At 56.5% G+C, this 15,082-nt stretch overlaps 1 protein-coding gene across 1 annotated transcript in view; it reads left to right on the forward strand.

Moving 5' to 3' along the window:
- The first annotated feature begins 10,979 nt into the window (after window positions 1–10,979).
- The window catches only part of LOC127055730 (myomegalin), a 163,151-nt gene continuing 159,048 nt past the window's right edge, over window positions 10,980–15,082 (forward strand). Inside the window, exon 1 of the mRNA XM_050962966.1 lies at window positions 10,980–11,205. Coding sequence (XP_050818923.1) covers window positions 11,078–11,205 — 128 coding nt within the window. The 5' untranslated portion in view covers window positions 10,980–11,077. The remainder of the gene's footprint in view (window positions 11,206–15,082) is intronic.

The raw sequence follows: 15,082 nt of genomic DNA on the forward strand, positions 1-15,082 counted from the left end.
GAGGTATGCTGAGCAACTCAGAGAAGATAAATGACATGCTCCTGATCACCCACTCTCACAATCCAGGAACTAGAAGAAAGTCAAAGAAATTGAAAGGCAACTGATACAAGGAAATACATTTTACATTGTCTGCGGAACTCATTGCCACTAGATCTCATTGAGCCCGAGCCCTTAGGAGTATTCAAAATAGATGTAGACTTTTATAGGGCTAATGAGAACATCCACCGCTACGCTGACCAGGGGACAAAACCATCAGGGCCACAGACCCTCCCATGCAGGCTATAAACCAACCACTAGGTGATAGGCGTCAAGAGGAAACTGACCCTTTGGGCAGGTTATTCCCTCCCTGACCTTGGAAGCAGCTGGGGCTGGCTGGACCCCTGGGCTGATCCTACGTGAGGGAGGAAACTGCTCCTGAGGGAGTAGGAAACCAAACTAAACTACTTGTGTCCGGCAATGACCAGAGATGGGGGAAGGGTGTCGAGGCCCAAGCCTTACCTGATCTATGTGGAAAGCAGGGCCTCTAACCCCAAAACCTGCCATGCCAGGGAACAGGCACCAGGCATTAGATCTTTTCACTAGGTGGTGCAGGTTGATCCTATTGGCTCCCAACAGCCCTGCCATGGGTCTGGCTAACTCTGAGTTCCAGTCCCTAGATCACTAGTCTCCTGGATGGGAGACTCCACGTTTGTAAGACCTGCTAAAAGATGGTTTCCCCAAGGGATGGGCAAACTGCAGGGTCCCTTTCCCAGAGACATGCAGGCAGAGTGATCTGCTAAGGAAATATTTGCCATTGTCAGGGCTAGCTGCGCTGACGTCAGAGAAGGGAGAAAGTCCAGGACAGCTGGAACCGAACAAGAAACCAGGTCAAGGACTCTATCTTGAGCAACCCTTTTCAACAGGTTCCATCTGGCAGCACATCTCCCCCGAGGGCAGGGCTCTCTGGACTCTAGATCCCCTCAGCCATACACCCGGTGGTCTGGCCCCACAACTGTGCTGTCAGATGGAGGGACCTGAGGCCCTGACTGCCCACTGTGCTGCTCCACTGGGGCAGGAGGTCCATGTGGGCCAGCTCAGAAACTCTGGGAAGCAGCTGGGCTGGGACTTGCATGACTGAAATTGCCCCAGCTCTGTCTTGCTGAATTCCCCCTGCCTTCCAGCCACGGGAGGGGAGGGTGCAAAGGGGCGAAGGAGGCTTTCCCTTGGTGCAATGGGGCATGGCTCAGATGCACGCCCTGGCCTGCAGAACTCCAGACATGTTCCTTACACAGGTCTGAACCTGAGTGACCCCACAGCTAGCACACAGCAGGTGACCCCTGAGGCCAGGAACTCAGACCCCTGGTGAGTTTGTACCTGGCATGTGCAGAGGGGACTCTCAGACTCTGCCGGCAGGGCTGGCTTTAGGAAGTGCGGGGCCCAATTCGAACAGTGTTGACGGGGCCCCGGCAGGGATGACAAAAAAAAAAAAAGTGAAAAAAACACATGGGGCTTGTGCTCACCGGGCGGTGCTCCGAGTCTTCGGTGGCACTTCGGGAGCGGGTCCTTCACTTGCTCCATGTCTTCGGAGGCACTGAAGGACTTGCCGCCGAAGTGCCACCGAAGACCCAGAGCAAGCGAAGGACCCCCGCCCCCCGAAGTGCTGCCAAAGACCCGGAGTGCTGCCAGGTGAGTAAAAATTAAAAAGGTATCTCTAGCCAGGGAAGAGATTCTCACTGGGTGCGGGGCCCTCTTAGGTGCAGGGCCCGATTCGGGGGAATTGTGGAATTGGCCTAAAGCTGGCCCTGTCTGCCGGGGTCTTTGGTGTTATTGCTGCAAGCTGGCTGATGCTGGGCTCTAGCGAGGGGGCTGAATGGGGACTGAGGGAGGAATGGTGAGCTGGGGGGGGTCGAGAGCAGTGCTTGGGGAAGGGGCTTGTCACCTGGACAAGTCAGGAGTGCAGCTCCTTCTCTTCTGGCCTGGCTGGGTGGTTGTTTCTCGGTGTGGCAAAACTCCCGGAGTGGCTCACTCGGCAGTGCCAGCCACTTGGTCATTTACATGTTTGTTGTGAAAGTGGATGGTTCCCAGTCCTACCCCTATCCCGCTCATCTGCTTCAGCTACCTGTAGGGCCCTGTCAGATAAGCATGTGGTGAGCTCCGGTGGGCAGGGAGAGTCTGTGTGGTGCCTAGCCTAGGGGAGCTCTGAACCTTGGCTGGACTTCTGGGGCCCTACAGTGTACAGATTCTAAATGAAGTCATCAAACCTTAGGTCCTGCTTTATGTACAGGATCCAATTATAGATTGTTTATAAAGGATTAATAAATGATGCCTAGTAGAGGTGCTAAGCCTGCCCCAGACACGAGCAGTGTATGTTACAGCTGGTGCTGTGCACATCAGTGGAAGGGGTTAGATGGGATAATCCGCCCCCACAGTAGTTAGAGATCTGCCTAAGCCCTGACACAGGAGGTCTGAAGCAGCCTAGTGATCTCCTGGGCTCCTTAATGGTACATAAGCAGGGATTCAATCATTTATTAAAACCATCAACCAATGCTTTATGTGAAAGCCCCATTGAGACATTGGTTATCAAGTGTGACCAATATGTTATTTTTCCTTATCATCCTGCAGGTGCATTTTAACTCCTAACATTGCTGCTTTTAAATGTCTTCTGTCCTAGCCCTTTCCCTGGGAATGCTGAAGACACAACAAGGATGTACTCCTTTATCCAGGGAAGGTTTCACTTTAAAGCCCAAATGCAGATATCTTGCTGAGGAGACCCATCCCAGATTTGCCTGAAATCACCACAGTTCCTGCTCCAATCTATTGGCTGAGGGGTGGCCGGGGGCCGGGGGGGAGGAGATGTGGAAATTGTGCTCTCCTGATGGTAGAAATCAGAGGAGTAACTGAAAGGAGAGTTTGGCACTTGTATGTTGACTCCAAAGTTCAGTCACTTAGTGAAGAAAGGCTCCAGGAGTTTTAATCAACCACTGGAAGTGACTAGGTATAAAAAGACCATGCCAGCCACAGTTAGAACTGCAGAGCAGTTCCAGTGATAAATGCCTGTTTCCCCACATTTGTGCCTTCCAAGAAATTCACCATTTGAGGTGCAATTTCCCATGCTAGGACTCTGCCCCTAGAGGCTGGTTTTTAGAGTTTGACCAACTTTTGACTTAAGGGAGAGTGTAGGGGGTGGCAGGGGACGGGAATCTACTTTTATAAAGGTAAAAACAATTCTAACCAGCCCCTTTTCAACAGGACTCCTGCAAAAAGTGAAACTGTGTCTGGAATCCTTGCCTGGGCACAGTCCTCACTAAAGACTATAGACCTGATCCAACTCCTGTTGAAGGCCATGGGTGTCCTATAGGCTGAAGCAGGATGCTGGAGGTGCACATGCCTAATGTGGTGTTGCCTTTCTGATTTGGGTGAATTTTGCTCCAGTGCAGGTCATGGCACATGTCGTTCCTTTATCTGTCAATGTTTTTTAAGCAAAAGCAAAAGCAAGCAAAGTATGTTTAAAAAAGACTCTGTTAGGAGCATCCAGGTTGCGCGGGGGGGGGGGGGGGGGAGCCTGCCAAGCCGGGAAATGCTGCAGTTAAGGTGGCACTTGCAGCTTTCACTCTGCCCCTTTCTTATAGGCATTAGGATCCAGTGCCCAGTTGGAGGGTCTCATGCCGTTGCTTCCATAGGTGCCTGCCTCATCCAGGGTGCAGGCAGGACAGTGCTCAGTGAGTGGCCCAAGGGTCTGTAGTGAGAAAGCAGGGGCTGCAGTTCTATGCTTCCTGCTGGGTTTGATGCTGTTTGCAGTGCTCCAGGCTTGTGAATTCAGAGCAAACTTGCAGCAGGAGACAGCCTTGCACTGAATTCACACTGGTGCACCAGTGAGGCGAGCCAGCCCAGCTGTGCAAAGCATGGGCAGTGCATAGAGGGTGTGACTCTTGCCTCCTTCATGGGAAGGGGCCTTCCACATGAGATCCTCCCCCCTACTTGTCACCTACCTCCAGGCACCACTCTCCCCATCCCACAGGTATGCATCTCCCTACCGTCTCCCCTTCTGCAGAGGGCACTCTGCAGGGCTGTGAGCTGAGGGTGGGGTGAGGAGGCCAGTATGCATGTTACCCTGCTCTGCCACCAGCCCCAGGATGGGGAAGTGAATGCCCCTTTAACAGGGCCATCCCTGGGGGCAGCAGCAGCAAGGGGGGACTCCAGGGAGCCTCTGTGCAAATGGCCCTGGTGATCCACACAGGGTTTGGGTGCTACCCTCTGGCCTGATCGATGGAGCAAGAAGGGTCTGCTCCCCTCCCTTGCTGGAATGCCAGCAGCTGTGGGTCTCTAAATAGAAGCTGTTGCTGCAGGAGATTCAGATGGATCTGGTAGCACTGAGGCTGTAGTGACCTCACTGCTTTATGTTGTTTAGCCACTAGAGGGGGGCACAGACCAGGTTAACATGGGTTACAGCTCCCCGGGCAAGGGCATCTCAGCCTGAGTACCAGGATGTGCCTTCACATCACGGCCCAGGGACAGGGGAGTCTGTCTGCAGGTTTGAACCCAAGACCACTGCTCTGTCTTAGGTATTTATCTGGCCTGCATCACCATAGTATCTGATTAGTATCTGTATTTATCCTTAACACAACCCCTCTGTGAGGCAGGGCAGTGGTATTAGCCCCATTGTACAGAGGGCAAACTGAAGCACAGACAGGCTAATTGACTTGCCCAAGGTCACCCGGAGAGTCTATGCCAGAGTCTACCCAGCACTCCAGTGTTCCAGGTTCATGTCCTAACCACTGGCCCGTGCTTCTCAAGCTAGCAGCTCCCTCTTGCCCAACCTTTGAATGAATACCCCAGCCTAACTACACAGCTCCTTGGATGCTCCTGCAGGAGCTGGCTGCAGTGGTTAATATTAACCTGCTCTTGTTGACCCTTCTGCTCAGCCCACAGGGAATGTGTTTAGTGCAGGACTTTGAGACCAGCAGTCTCATGGGTGGGAGTTAGCAGGGTAAATAACTGGTTTAACGTTACGGCTGTAAAACCACTTTATTGTTACAGGTACCTCCTGGGCAGTTCCTGCTTTGGCCCTGCATGGCTGCCCAGCCCCCTGGCTGCATTCACAGTCTAGTGCTTGTGGATTAAATGTCTGTCTATACCTCTGTCTGTCTGCCACGACATCCCCGCCCCCTATAGTAATGGACACTGCTCAAGCCTTGTAAACTAGAAATAACAATAGCAATCTCTTTCTCTGCCTTCCCCACCTCTAGCAGAAATAGCTAGATTCTTTTCATGGGCTTGTGTGTGTGTGTATTTGTGGTGCAGTGTGTGGAGAGCTAAGTCTCAGAGCTGACTGTTGCATTTAGTTCTGTATGCACTGAGGCATGTGGTCTCTTCTCTCTTGTGGCCGTGAGTTCCACAGTCCATGGCCAGCTCCTGTGACTGCTCTGTGTCCCGCATGCGCCAGACTCTCCCACTGGCCATTAGTGGTATTGTTCTGCTGGAAGGTTGCATTTGGGGGAGGTCATGCTCATGCAGGGAGAGTAGGGTGACCAGATGTCCTGATTTTATGAGGACAGTCCTGTTATTTGGGGCTTTTTTTATATATAGGCTCCTATTACCCCCACCCCCATCCTGATTTTTCACACTTTCTATCTGGTCACCCTAAGGGAGAGCAGTGCAACACTGGGGGGACCTCTGTGTAGCTAGGCAGATTGGCTGGGGGCATGTGGCTTCATTTCTAGGGCAGCTGAGTTGCCATAATGGGTGCCCAGAGTTCAGGTACGCAGTCATGGGTCACTGAGGCCGGGTCTGTGTCTGCTAACTGGGCACCACCTTCTTGCAGGTAGCAGAGGGACATGGGGCCCTTGTTGCCATAGCTATGTGGGCAGTGGCACTGAAGAGCTTAGAAGGGAGATCGAGGGGCTGAGCTGAGGGCAGGTGTCCTCAATAGTGGGGCACATTATAGAGCAGGCACCTTCTTCCTCACTCTTCCTTCCCTGTGCAGGGAGTGTTGGTGGGAGCGCTTCCCTCACTCTGGGGGACATGCGCGCTACTCAGTCCTGTTCCCTCCCCAGCTGCATCTGCGTTGGGTGCAAGGGAAAAGGTGGAAGAGGGGGGATGCAGCTGAGAGTGGGTGGAGCTGGGTTTTCCTGGCCCTTGGGTTGTCTGGAGAACTCTCTCTGGCCAGGGATGTCAGATGTGCTGCAATCTAGCCTTAGATGATACTGACAGGGCCGGCTCCAGGGGTTTTGCCGCCCCAAGCAGCCAGAAAAAAAAAAAAAAGCCGCGATCACGATCTGCGGCAATTCAGCGGGAGGTCCTTTGCTCCGAGCGGGAGTGAGGCCGAATCCCTGAAAGTGCCGCCCCACTCCCGAGTTGCCGCCCCAAGCACCTGCTTGATAAGCTGGTGCCTGAAGCCGGCCCTGGTTACTGACCAGGAACTCATCAACTTGAGCGCTAGTCCCTGCTCTGTCACTGGCCTGCTGCATGGCCTGGGCCAGCCACTGTCTGTAAAATGGAGTTAATGGTACTCCCCTGCTCTGGGAAATGCTTGGAGATCTATGGCTGAAACGAGCGAGGGGATGTTATTATTAGAAGGGTCTCCCTCAGACTTTGTGGGAATTAGCTGAAGTTTTACTGTCAAAATGTAACTGCAATGTACATTGGCGTTTCTCTGGAAATGTATCTTTTTTTGCAATAAAATTTCATTTTTATTATATTCTGTTTTTATTGAATTTTTTCAAATTGTAAGAAAATCATTTTCAACCTCCCCCCCCCATTTTTCCTTTTTCATGGGAAATGTAGATTAACATGAATTTCCCATGGAAAAGGTTTGGCATTTCTTGACCAGGGCTAGATTCTAACCAGCTTTGGATGTTGGGGTCATGCTCCTAGAGCAAAAGATCAGCTCACTTTCACAGCAGTTAATGTCAATGTGGCTGCAGCACCATAACCCTGCAGTCTGCTTTGCAGACCCATTACAGGCACAGGGCTCAGTCCCCAGCTGCGTCTGTCGCTGCACGATCATCTGCCTGTCGCCACCAGGAGAGATGGCACATCCCCACTCATCGCCTGCTGGAAGGACAGATGGGCCTTTAGGGGTAGCGGATAGTACTGGATTGATGGATGTGTGTTCTGAGTGGGGATTGTTATGTCACCGTGGGGTAGACTTCGTGCTGGGGAGCCACAGACTGAAATTGTGGCCGCATGGCACTGAGTAGGTACTAGCAAGTGGTCAGAGATTTATAGCTCGCTATGCTGTGTTTCTGTTGTTTAAATGCTGGGTTGGTCTGAAATGTCTTTGGCCCCTATAACAATGTACAATTCTCTTGGCATTTGGCCACGTTTGCGTCATGTTAGGCTGCTGCTCTTAACCCAGCGTTAACAAAACACAATCGCATCCCTTGTGCTTCAGCAAGCCTCCCCTCTCATTGCGAAGAAAAGGGTGCTCTCTCCATGCGGCGGCCCTCTCCCCCAGGGCAGCCCTTGGCTGGACGGCAGGGAGCATGGCCAGATCCTCAGTCACCTCCGTGCAATTCAGCTGGAAGGCCAGTGCTCGCAACAGAGGCCTCTAGGTGTGTGTGATTCTGTGCGGGACAGAAGAGGGGCAGTCAGAACTGCTGGAAAGTGGCCCTCAGGGATCTTGCACTAGGCACTCCAAAACCAGAGAACACATCTGAAAATGTTTAATTGTCTGCTTTGCCAGGCTTTGGAGGCTGGGGGCTTGGATTTCAGTCCAGTAGATGGTAGAACCCAGAGGCCCCGGAAATATCAGAGAGAGAGAGAGAGAGAAAGAGAGAGAGAGAGAGAGAGAGATCACTAACATGCAGGGTGGGAATGCCATCACTGCTGCTTGTCCTGCTGCTGGGGATGGAAATCTCTGCTGGATGGCCTGCGAGCAAAGGCCCTGACTCCACACTACCCTCTGTGGGCTGAGGGAATAGCAGGCCACTCTGGATGTCATCCCGATTTGCACTGCTGCAGAGCCTCTACCCTTTCTGGCTTGGGGTGGAAAAGCATGAAGATCACAGAATTTGACTTCCCTAGGTTTCACAGGAGAGGATGGGGATGGTGAGTCCGCAAACCTCTGCCCTTCCTGTTGCACAGCCTTCTGGGAGCATCTTGTCCAGGAGAAAGTGATGTGAGAGGATGAGGCCTCCCCATCCAGAGCATCCTCAGCATCCCTGAGCAAGGATCCTCGCTCTATAGCCAGGAGTTGACAGATGGCTGGGTTACTAGCAGCACTGTGGCTCCTGCAGGCTCAGCACTGCCCTTGGCTGGGCTGCCTGGGACGCATCATGGTGCAGACACCGCAGGACCCTGGGCAGCTTCCCATGCCCCTAGGGCATCTGGTGCCAGAAATCCGGGTGTTCCCCTGAGCTGTCCCTTGTCATCCCTTCCAAGCTGTAAGACCAGGGAAGTGGTGTCCTCTGTGTGCCACAGTGCAGGGGCCTATAATGGTCTGGCCTGGGCCACGCATGGCCTAGTGTGCCTGGGAAGTGAGAGCCCAATGGGATGGGGACGGAGGATGGTAGGGGGAGGTATACTGGGCATGGGATGGAACGGGTGGAAGACATATTAGGAAGGGGGATGCTGTGGGAGCAGGATGTTCTGGGGGACTGGTAGAGTGGAATGCTGGATGGGGGTGGTAAGAGAAATGAGGATGCGGTGGGGGATGGTAGGGGAAGCCAGTAGGGACAGGATGATGGGGGAGGGAAAGGGGGTGGGAGGATGTTGGGACAGGGTGGGGGAAGGGAGTGAGGGGATGTAGGATGCCAAGGGGGGAAGGGGCATGTGCGCAGGCTGCTGAGCAGGGGAGGGGTGATGCCAGGGGGATGCGGGATTCTGGGGATGCCAAGGGAAGTGGGGATGTGAGATGCCTGGGTGCAGAGGAGAGGAGTGGGTGAAGGGGAGATGCTGGACTGGGGCTGGGAGAGGGGTTGGAGAAGATGCTGGGGACCGTGGGAGGGGGGATGTGGGGCTGGGGTGAGGGGAGGAGAGATGCTAGGTGGGAGGAGGGGATGCTGAGCCAGGGCAGGGGGATGTGGGATGCTGGGGGAGGGAACGGGGGGCTGCTGGAGAGTAGGAGGGATGCTGGGGGGGCGAGGGGGATGCTGGGTCAGGGTGGGGGATGCTGGAGGCTGGGAGGAGTGGGCAGAGGGATGCTTGGCCAGGGCGGGAGATGTGGGATGCTGTGAGGGCGGGGGAAGGGCTGAGGGATGCTGAGTGAGGGGAGAGGTGGGGGATGCTGGAGGCTGGGAGGAGGGATGCTGAGGAGTAGGAGGGATGTGGGTGGGATGCTGGGCCAGGGTGGGGGATGTGGGATGCTGTGGGGGTGGGGGAAGGGCTGAGGGATGCTGGGGGGAGTGAGGGATGCTGGGTCGGGGTGGGGGATGCGAGAGGCTAGGAGGAGGGGGTGGAGGGATGCTGAGGAGTAGGAAGGATGCATGGGGAGGGATGTTGGGCTGGGGCGGGGGATGCGGGACGCTGTGGGGGTGGGAGTAGGGCTGAGGGATGCTGGGGGAGGGGTTGGGAGGGGGGGATGCTGGCCCGGGGTGCTGGAGAGTAGGAGGGATGCTGGAGAATAGGAGGGATGCTGTGGGGGCGGGGGAAGGGCTGAGGGATGCTGGGGGAGAGGTGGGGAGGGGGGGATGTTGGGCTGGGGCGGGGGGATGCAGGATGCTGGGGGGGTGGGGGTAGGGCTGAGGGATGGGGAGGGGGCGATGCTGGGCCAGGGTGGGGGAAGCGGGATGCTGTGGGGGCGGGGAAGGGCTGAGGGATGCTGGGGGAGGGGTGGGGAGGGGGAGATGCTGGGCCGGGGTGGGGGAAGCGGGATGCTGTGGGGGCGGGGAAGGGCTGAGGGATGCTGGGCCGGGGTGGGGGAAGCGGGATGCTGTGGGGGCGGGGAAGGGCTGAGGGATGCTGGGGGAGGGGTGGGGAAGGGGGATGCTGGGCCGGGGTGGGGGATGCGGGATGCTGTGGGGGCGGGGAAGGGCTGAGGGATGCTGGGGGAGGGGTGGGGAGGGGGGATGCTGTGGGGGCGGGGAAGGGCTGAGGGATGCTGGAGGAGGGGTGGGGAGGGGGGATGCTGGGCCGGGGTGGGGGAAGCGGGATGCTGTGGGGGCGGGGAAGGGCTGAGGGATGCTGGGGGAGGGGTGGGGAGGGGGCGATGCTGGGCCGGGGTGGGGGATGCGGGATGCTGTGGGGGCGGGGAAGGGCTGAGGGATGCTGGGGGAGGGTGAGGGAAGCGGGATGCTGGGGGAGGGGTGGGGAAGGGGGATGCTGGGGGAGGGGTGGGGAAGGGGGGATGCTGGGGGAGGGGTGGGGAGGGGGGATGCTGTGGGGGCGGGGAAGGGCTGAGGGATGCTGGGGGAGGGGTGGGCAGGGGGGATGCTGTGCGGGGCTGGGGAAGGGCTGAGGATGCTGGAGGAGGGGTGGGGAGGGCTGAGGGATGCTGGGCCGGGGTGGGGGAAGCGGGATGCTGTGGGGGCGGGGAAGGGCTGAGGGATGCTGGGGGAGGGGTGGGAAAGGGGGATGCTGGGCCGGGGTGGGGGATGCGGGATGCTGTGGGGGCGGGGAAGGGCTGAGGGATGCTGGGGGTGGGGTGGGGAGGGGGCGATGCTGAGCCAGGGTGGGGGATGCGGGATGCTGTGGGGGCGGGGAAGGGCTGAGGGATGCTGGGGGAGGGGTGGGGAAGGGGGATGCTGGGCCGGGGTGGGGGAAGCGGGATGCTGTGGGGGCGGGGAAGGGCTGAGGGATGCTGGGCCGGGGTGGGGGAAGCGGGATGCTGTGGGGGCGGGGAAGGGCTGAGGGATGCTGGGGGAGGGGTGGGGAAGGGGGATGCTGGGCCGGGGTGGGGGAAGCGGGATGCTGTGGGGGCGGGGAAGGGCTGAGGGATGCTGGGGGAGGGGTGGGGAGGGGGGATGCTGTGGGGGCGGGGAAGGGCTGAGGGATGCTGGGGGAGGGGTGGGGAAGGGATGCCGGCTGGAGGACGCCGGGCCGGGCCGGGGGGATGTTGGCGGATGCCGGGCTGGAGGATGCTGGGCCGAGCCGCGGTCGCTGGCTGCGGAGCCGCCTTCCCCGCCGACGCACAAGCGGAGCCCGGCTCCCGGAGCAGCCCATGAGGAGCCCAGTCGGGGCCGGCACAGCCCAGGCTCCTGCCTCGCATGGCCCCGGCTGCTGCTGCTGCTGCTCCTCCCGGGAAGCGCCTGGGCTGGATCCAGCGGAGATGTGCACTCCGGCCCGGGGGTGAGCGATGGGCTCGGGGAAGGAGCTGGGCAGGAGCGTGATCTGGATTGGGGATCAGTCAGTGTGATGGGGGCAGAGTGATCCAGTTTAAGGGGCAGTCAGTATGATGTGGGGCAAGTGATCCGGATTAGGGGGCAGTCAGTGTGATGGGGGGCAGAGTAATCTGGATTGGGGTGCAGCCAGTGCGATGGAGGCAGGGTGATCCAGATTGGGGGGGAAGTCAATATGATGGGGGCAGGTGATCCGGATTAGGGGAGCAGTCAGTGTGATGGGGTGCAGTCACTGTGATGGGGCAGGGTGATCTGGATGGGCGGGGGCAGTCAGTGTGATGGAGGCAGGTGATCCAGATTAGAGCGGCAGTCAGTGTGATGGGGGGCAGTGTGATGGGGTGCAGTTAGTGTGATGGGCGCAGGGTGATCTGGACTGGGGGGCAGTGTGATGGGGTGCAGTCAGTGTGATGGGGGGGCAGGGTGATCCAGATGGGGGGCATCAGTATGATGGGGGGGCAGGTGATCCAGATTAGGGTGGCAGTCAGTGCGATTGGTGGCAGTGTGATGGAGTGCGGTTAGTGTGATGGGGGCAGAGTGATCTGGACTGGGGGGCAGAGTGATGGGGTGCAGTTAGTGTGATGGGGGCAGGGTGATCTGGACTGGGGGGCAGAGTGATGGGGTGCAGTCAGTGTGATGGGGGCAGGGTATTCCAGATTGGGGGGAAATCAGTGTGATGAGGGGCAGGGTGATCTGGATGGGGGCAGATGGGCAATATGGGAGTGCACTATCAGGATGATGTCTAGTTTGCAGGTGTTTGCTCCTCCGCTACTCTCCCTATTAATAGGGGTGGGGCACTGCCCTCCAGGAGCTGGGGTGGGGGTAGTTCAGCAGGAGCAGGAAGGCTGCCCCACACCAGCTAGGAGTAGGAAGGGTGGCCCAAGATGGGATGGTGACCAAGAGGCTGGCATCACTGGTGGGGGAGCAGGGCAGTGAGGCCCAGGGTCCAGAAATGAGGATGGGGCTGCGATGGGCCATAGTTTAAGGAGGGCTAGAAGGAACCAGCGGAGGGCCTGGTGAGTGGAAATTGGGGCCAAGGCCGGGGGTGACTGGGGAAGACAGGCGTTGCAGCAGACGGGAGAGTGCTGATGTGCTGGAGGAAACTGCAGCAGGACTGTTGGCTCCAAGTTGGGGTGTGATCTGGGGGGTGTAGGTGTTCTGGGAATCCCATGCTGCTGTAGCTCCTCCTGGGACAGTCCCTGAAGGCAGAGCCAGCCAGCCTTTCTGCATGTTGGCCCTTTCCTAGGCAGCTATGCTGGGAGGCTAGAGTCCCTGTGTCAGCTCGTACTATCAGGGATGTGCTCTGTGCTGGGGGTGCACAAACTGGGTCCTCTGCTGCTGCCCTGCAAGCTGGAATGAGGGCAAAGTCCCTTTTTCCACGACTGAGGCTTCCTGCCCTGCAGGGGGCTAGTTCATGCCGCAGTTGCTGACCCTTTTCTCCTTCGGATCCCCACTCTGTCCTCGGCAGGGCTGGCGCCATGCTGACTCTAGCACAGCCTCTCTGCTCCCCTCTGCAAAGGTGTGGGGACAGGGCTTGGTCTCAGCGGCACACTGCCACTCACAGGGACCCTCCTCCTGCCTCCCTCCTTGTCAGTGCTGTATCTGCTGTCGAGTCCCTCCTTCACCCTCTGGATGGGCTTTGGCTCAGACACTGTAAGGTTTTGCCAAGGAAGCAATATTGAAGAGTGTGTCTTCAAGTTCCTCAGACCACTCTGCTTGTGAATGTGCCATGGGCATCGGCTCCAGTCCCCGGTGTGTTGGCTAGTTGAATGTTGCAGGGGAGAACACCGCAGCTCCCCATGACCTAGCTGATTGTCTCCTGTCCCCCCAGCACAGTTTCCGTACTTGCTTGTCTAGCTATAACCCCGCAAGGGACTGCGGTAATGTAAGAGGAATAATGAGCATTTCCACTGCACTCAGAGTCAGGAGGTGACAAACAGATGGTTCTGATTTCAGAGAGTGCTCAGTGGCCTTCGCTATAGCTAAGGCTGCAGAAGAGTTTTTGCTCTGTTTGATTCTTCCTGCTGTTACGCGCTTTGTTTTTGGAGACATTCACCTTTTGGGCTGAAAATGATCATGCTCAATTTCTCGCCAGAAGTGCTTCTTTTTTTCTTCCTGGACAGTTTGAGCAAAATTCCCCTTCAGCTGTTTTTAAGTTGACTGAGGAGGAGAATAAAACTTCTCTGTTTCAAAATAGTCTAGCCACACTTTAGGGAGGGGCACACTGAAAACAGCTGACATGTGACACTTTGCTGAAGACTAGCTTGGTTTAAAAAACATTGACTGAAGGTCTGCGTAACAGGGTGGCCTCCCCAGGGGTTGGAGAGCTTGAGGCTGAGCCAGCCTTGACAATGAGGATGGGCCCCATGTGGGGGGAATCAGGGATTCCAATGCAAAAGCAGCTAGAACTTGCACTGAAGGGGAAAAAGCTCCTGGCAGCTGTGGCAGAGCCTGTGCAGAGGGAAGATATCTCTCTAGGCACAGCAGCCTGGGAGAGACCCTGACCAAGCAGAGCGGTGGCTGCACAAAGTCCTGGGAAGAGGAAGAGAAATCTTAAATTGTGTGGATCTATGTGTGGACTTGGTTTTGGTGTTTTGGTGTTTTGAGTTTCAGAAGCCCAGTCCCTAAGGAAAGGTATTTTTTGACCAGGAAAAAGCCTCAATTGAAGTTTATTTGAACAGTCCAAGAGGTGAAACTGTAGCATGACCCAGGGCCACAAGGAGGCGCACGGGAGATAGCTGGCCTGATTACAATCTGAAAGTTACTTATTGAGCATGAGGTGTACATTTTTCACTGTCAGTAGGTGTGTGCCTACAGAGAGGTCTGCGGTGCTTTCCTGACCAGCATGACAACTGGCATGTCAATGTCAACCACTGCTGGCTTCAAAACTCCTGAGACCATTTCCTTCGGGCTTTGCATGTTTTGTGACTGTCTCTCTGACAGCAGAGTCAAGCCCAGACTGAAGAAAATAGTTTCAGGAGATTCATGGATGTTTAAAATCAACATGTTGAAACATCACTGGAATAAGGGAAACAAGCAGAGTACCTCACTCAGTGTTAGCAGTATAGCTTCTTTCTGTGACTCTCTGCTGTTGACACATGACGGAGCTGAGCCTAGAGAGGAGAGATCTATCTCTAGGGGTGGTGGGGTGAGCTTCTCAAAGCCTGGCTGTGTAGAATATCCATCTGGCTGCATTGCTTTATGGTTTGCTAGTGGATTTGATCTCTGACACGCACCCAGTTCCATGTCGCTGGCTTTTACCTGCACCTAGAAAGGCTGAAGCAGCCGCTGCAGCTCTGAGGCCGTTGGCAGATCACTCTCCCCGGCTGGGAAGCAGGGAGAGTGCTGGCACTAGGTCCTCGTTCTGTGGTGGACTGTTTCCTATGCACAGCTTGATGCATTAGCTGCCCCTTGCGGGGGTCAGAGTGGGAGTCCCCTCCCCCAGCACCCATGTACAGCACTGCAGGCAGGATACCAGGTAAGCTGGGCCAATAGCTGGAGCTGATGCTGCAAGCCCGGTGTTCTTTCTGTACCGCTCCTGACTAAACTGCCTGCCTGATTACATGCCTCCTTGGCCAAGGTGCTCTCCTGGCGTGTGTGAAGGGTGAGTGAGCTCAGGCTGGGACTGGCAAGGTTTTCTCGTTCTTCCCTTGAGAATTCATCTCTGCAGTGGTTGGTCTCCTTGGTCAGAGTTGTGCAGGCAGGTGGGGTCCCTTTCACAGCCTGCCTTTTCTTTCTCTGCTCCCATAGCTGCGCATGTGGCTTGATCCTTTGGCATGGAAGGCAATGGGAGCAGGACAGTGGTGAGTGCCAGTGTTCCTTACAGGCTC

Source organism: Gopherus flavomarginatus, chromosome 7 (genome assembly GCF_025201925.1).
Source record: "Gopherus flavomarginatus isolate rGopFla2 chromosome 7, rGopFla2.mat.asm, whole genome shotgun sequence".
Taxonomy (NCBI): Eukaryota; Metazoa; Chordata; order Testudines; family Testudinidae; genus Gopherus; species Gopherus flavomarginatus.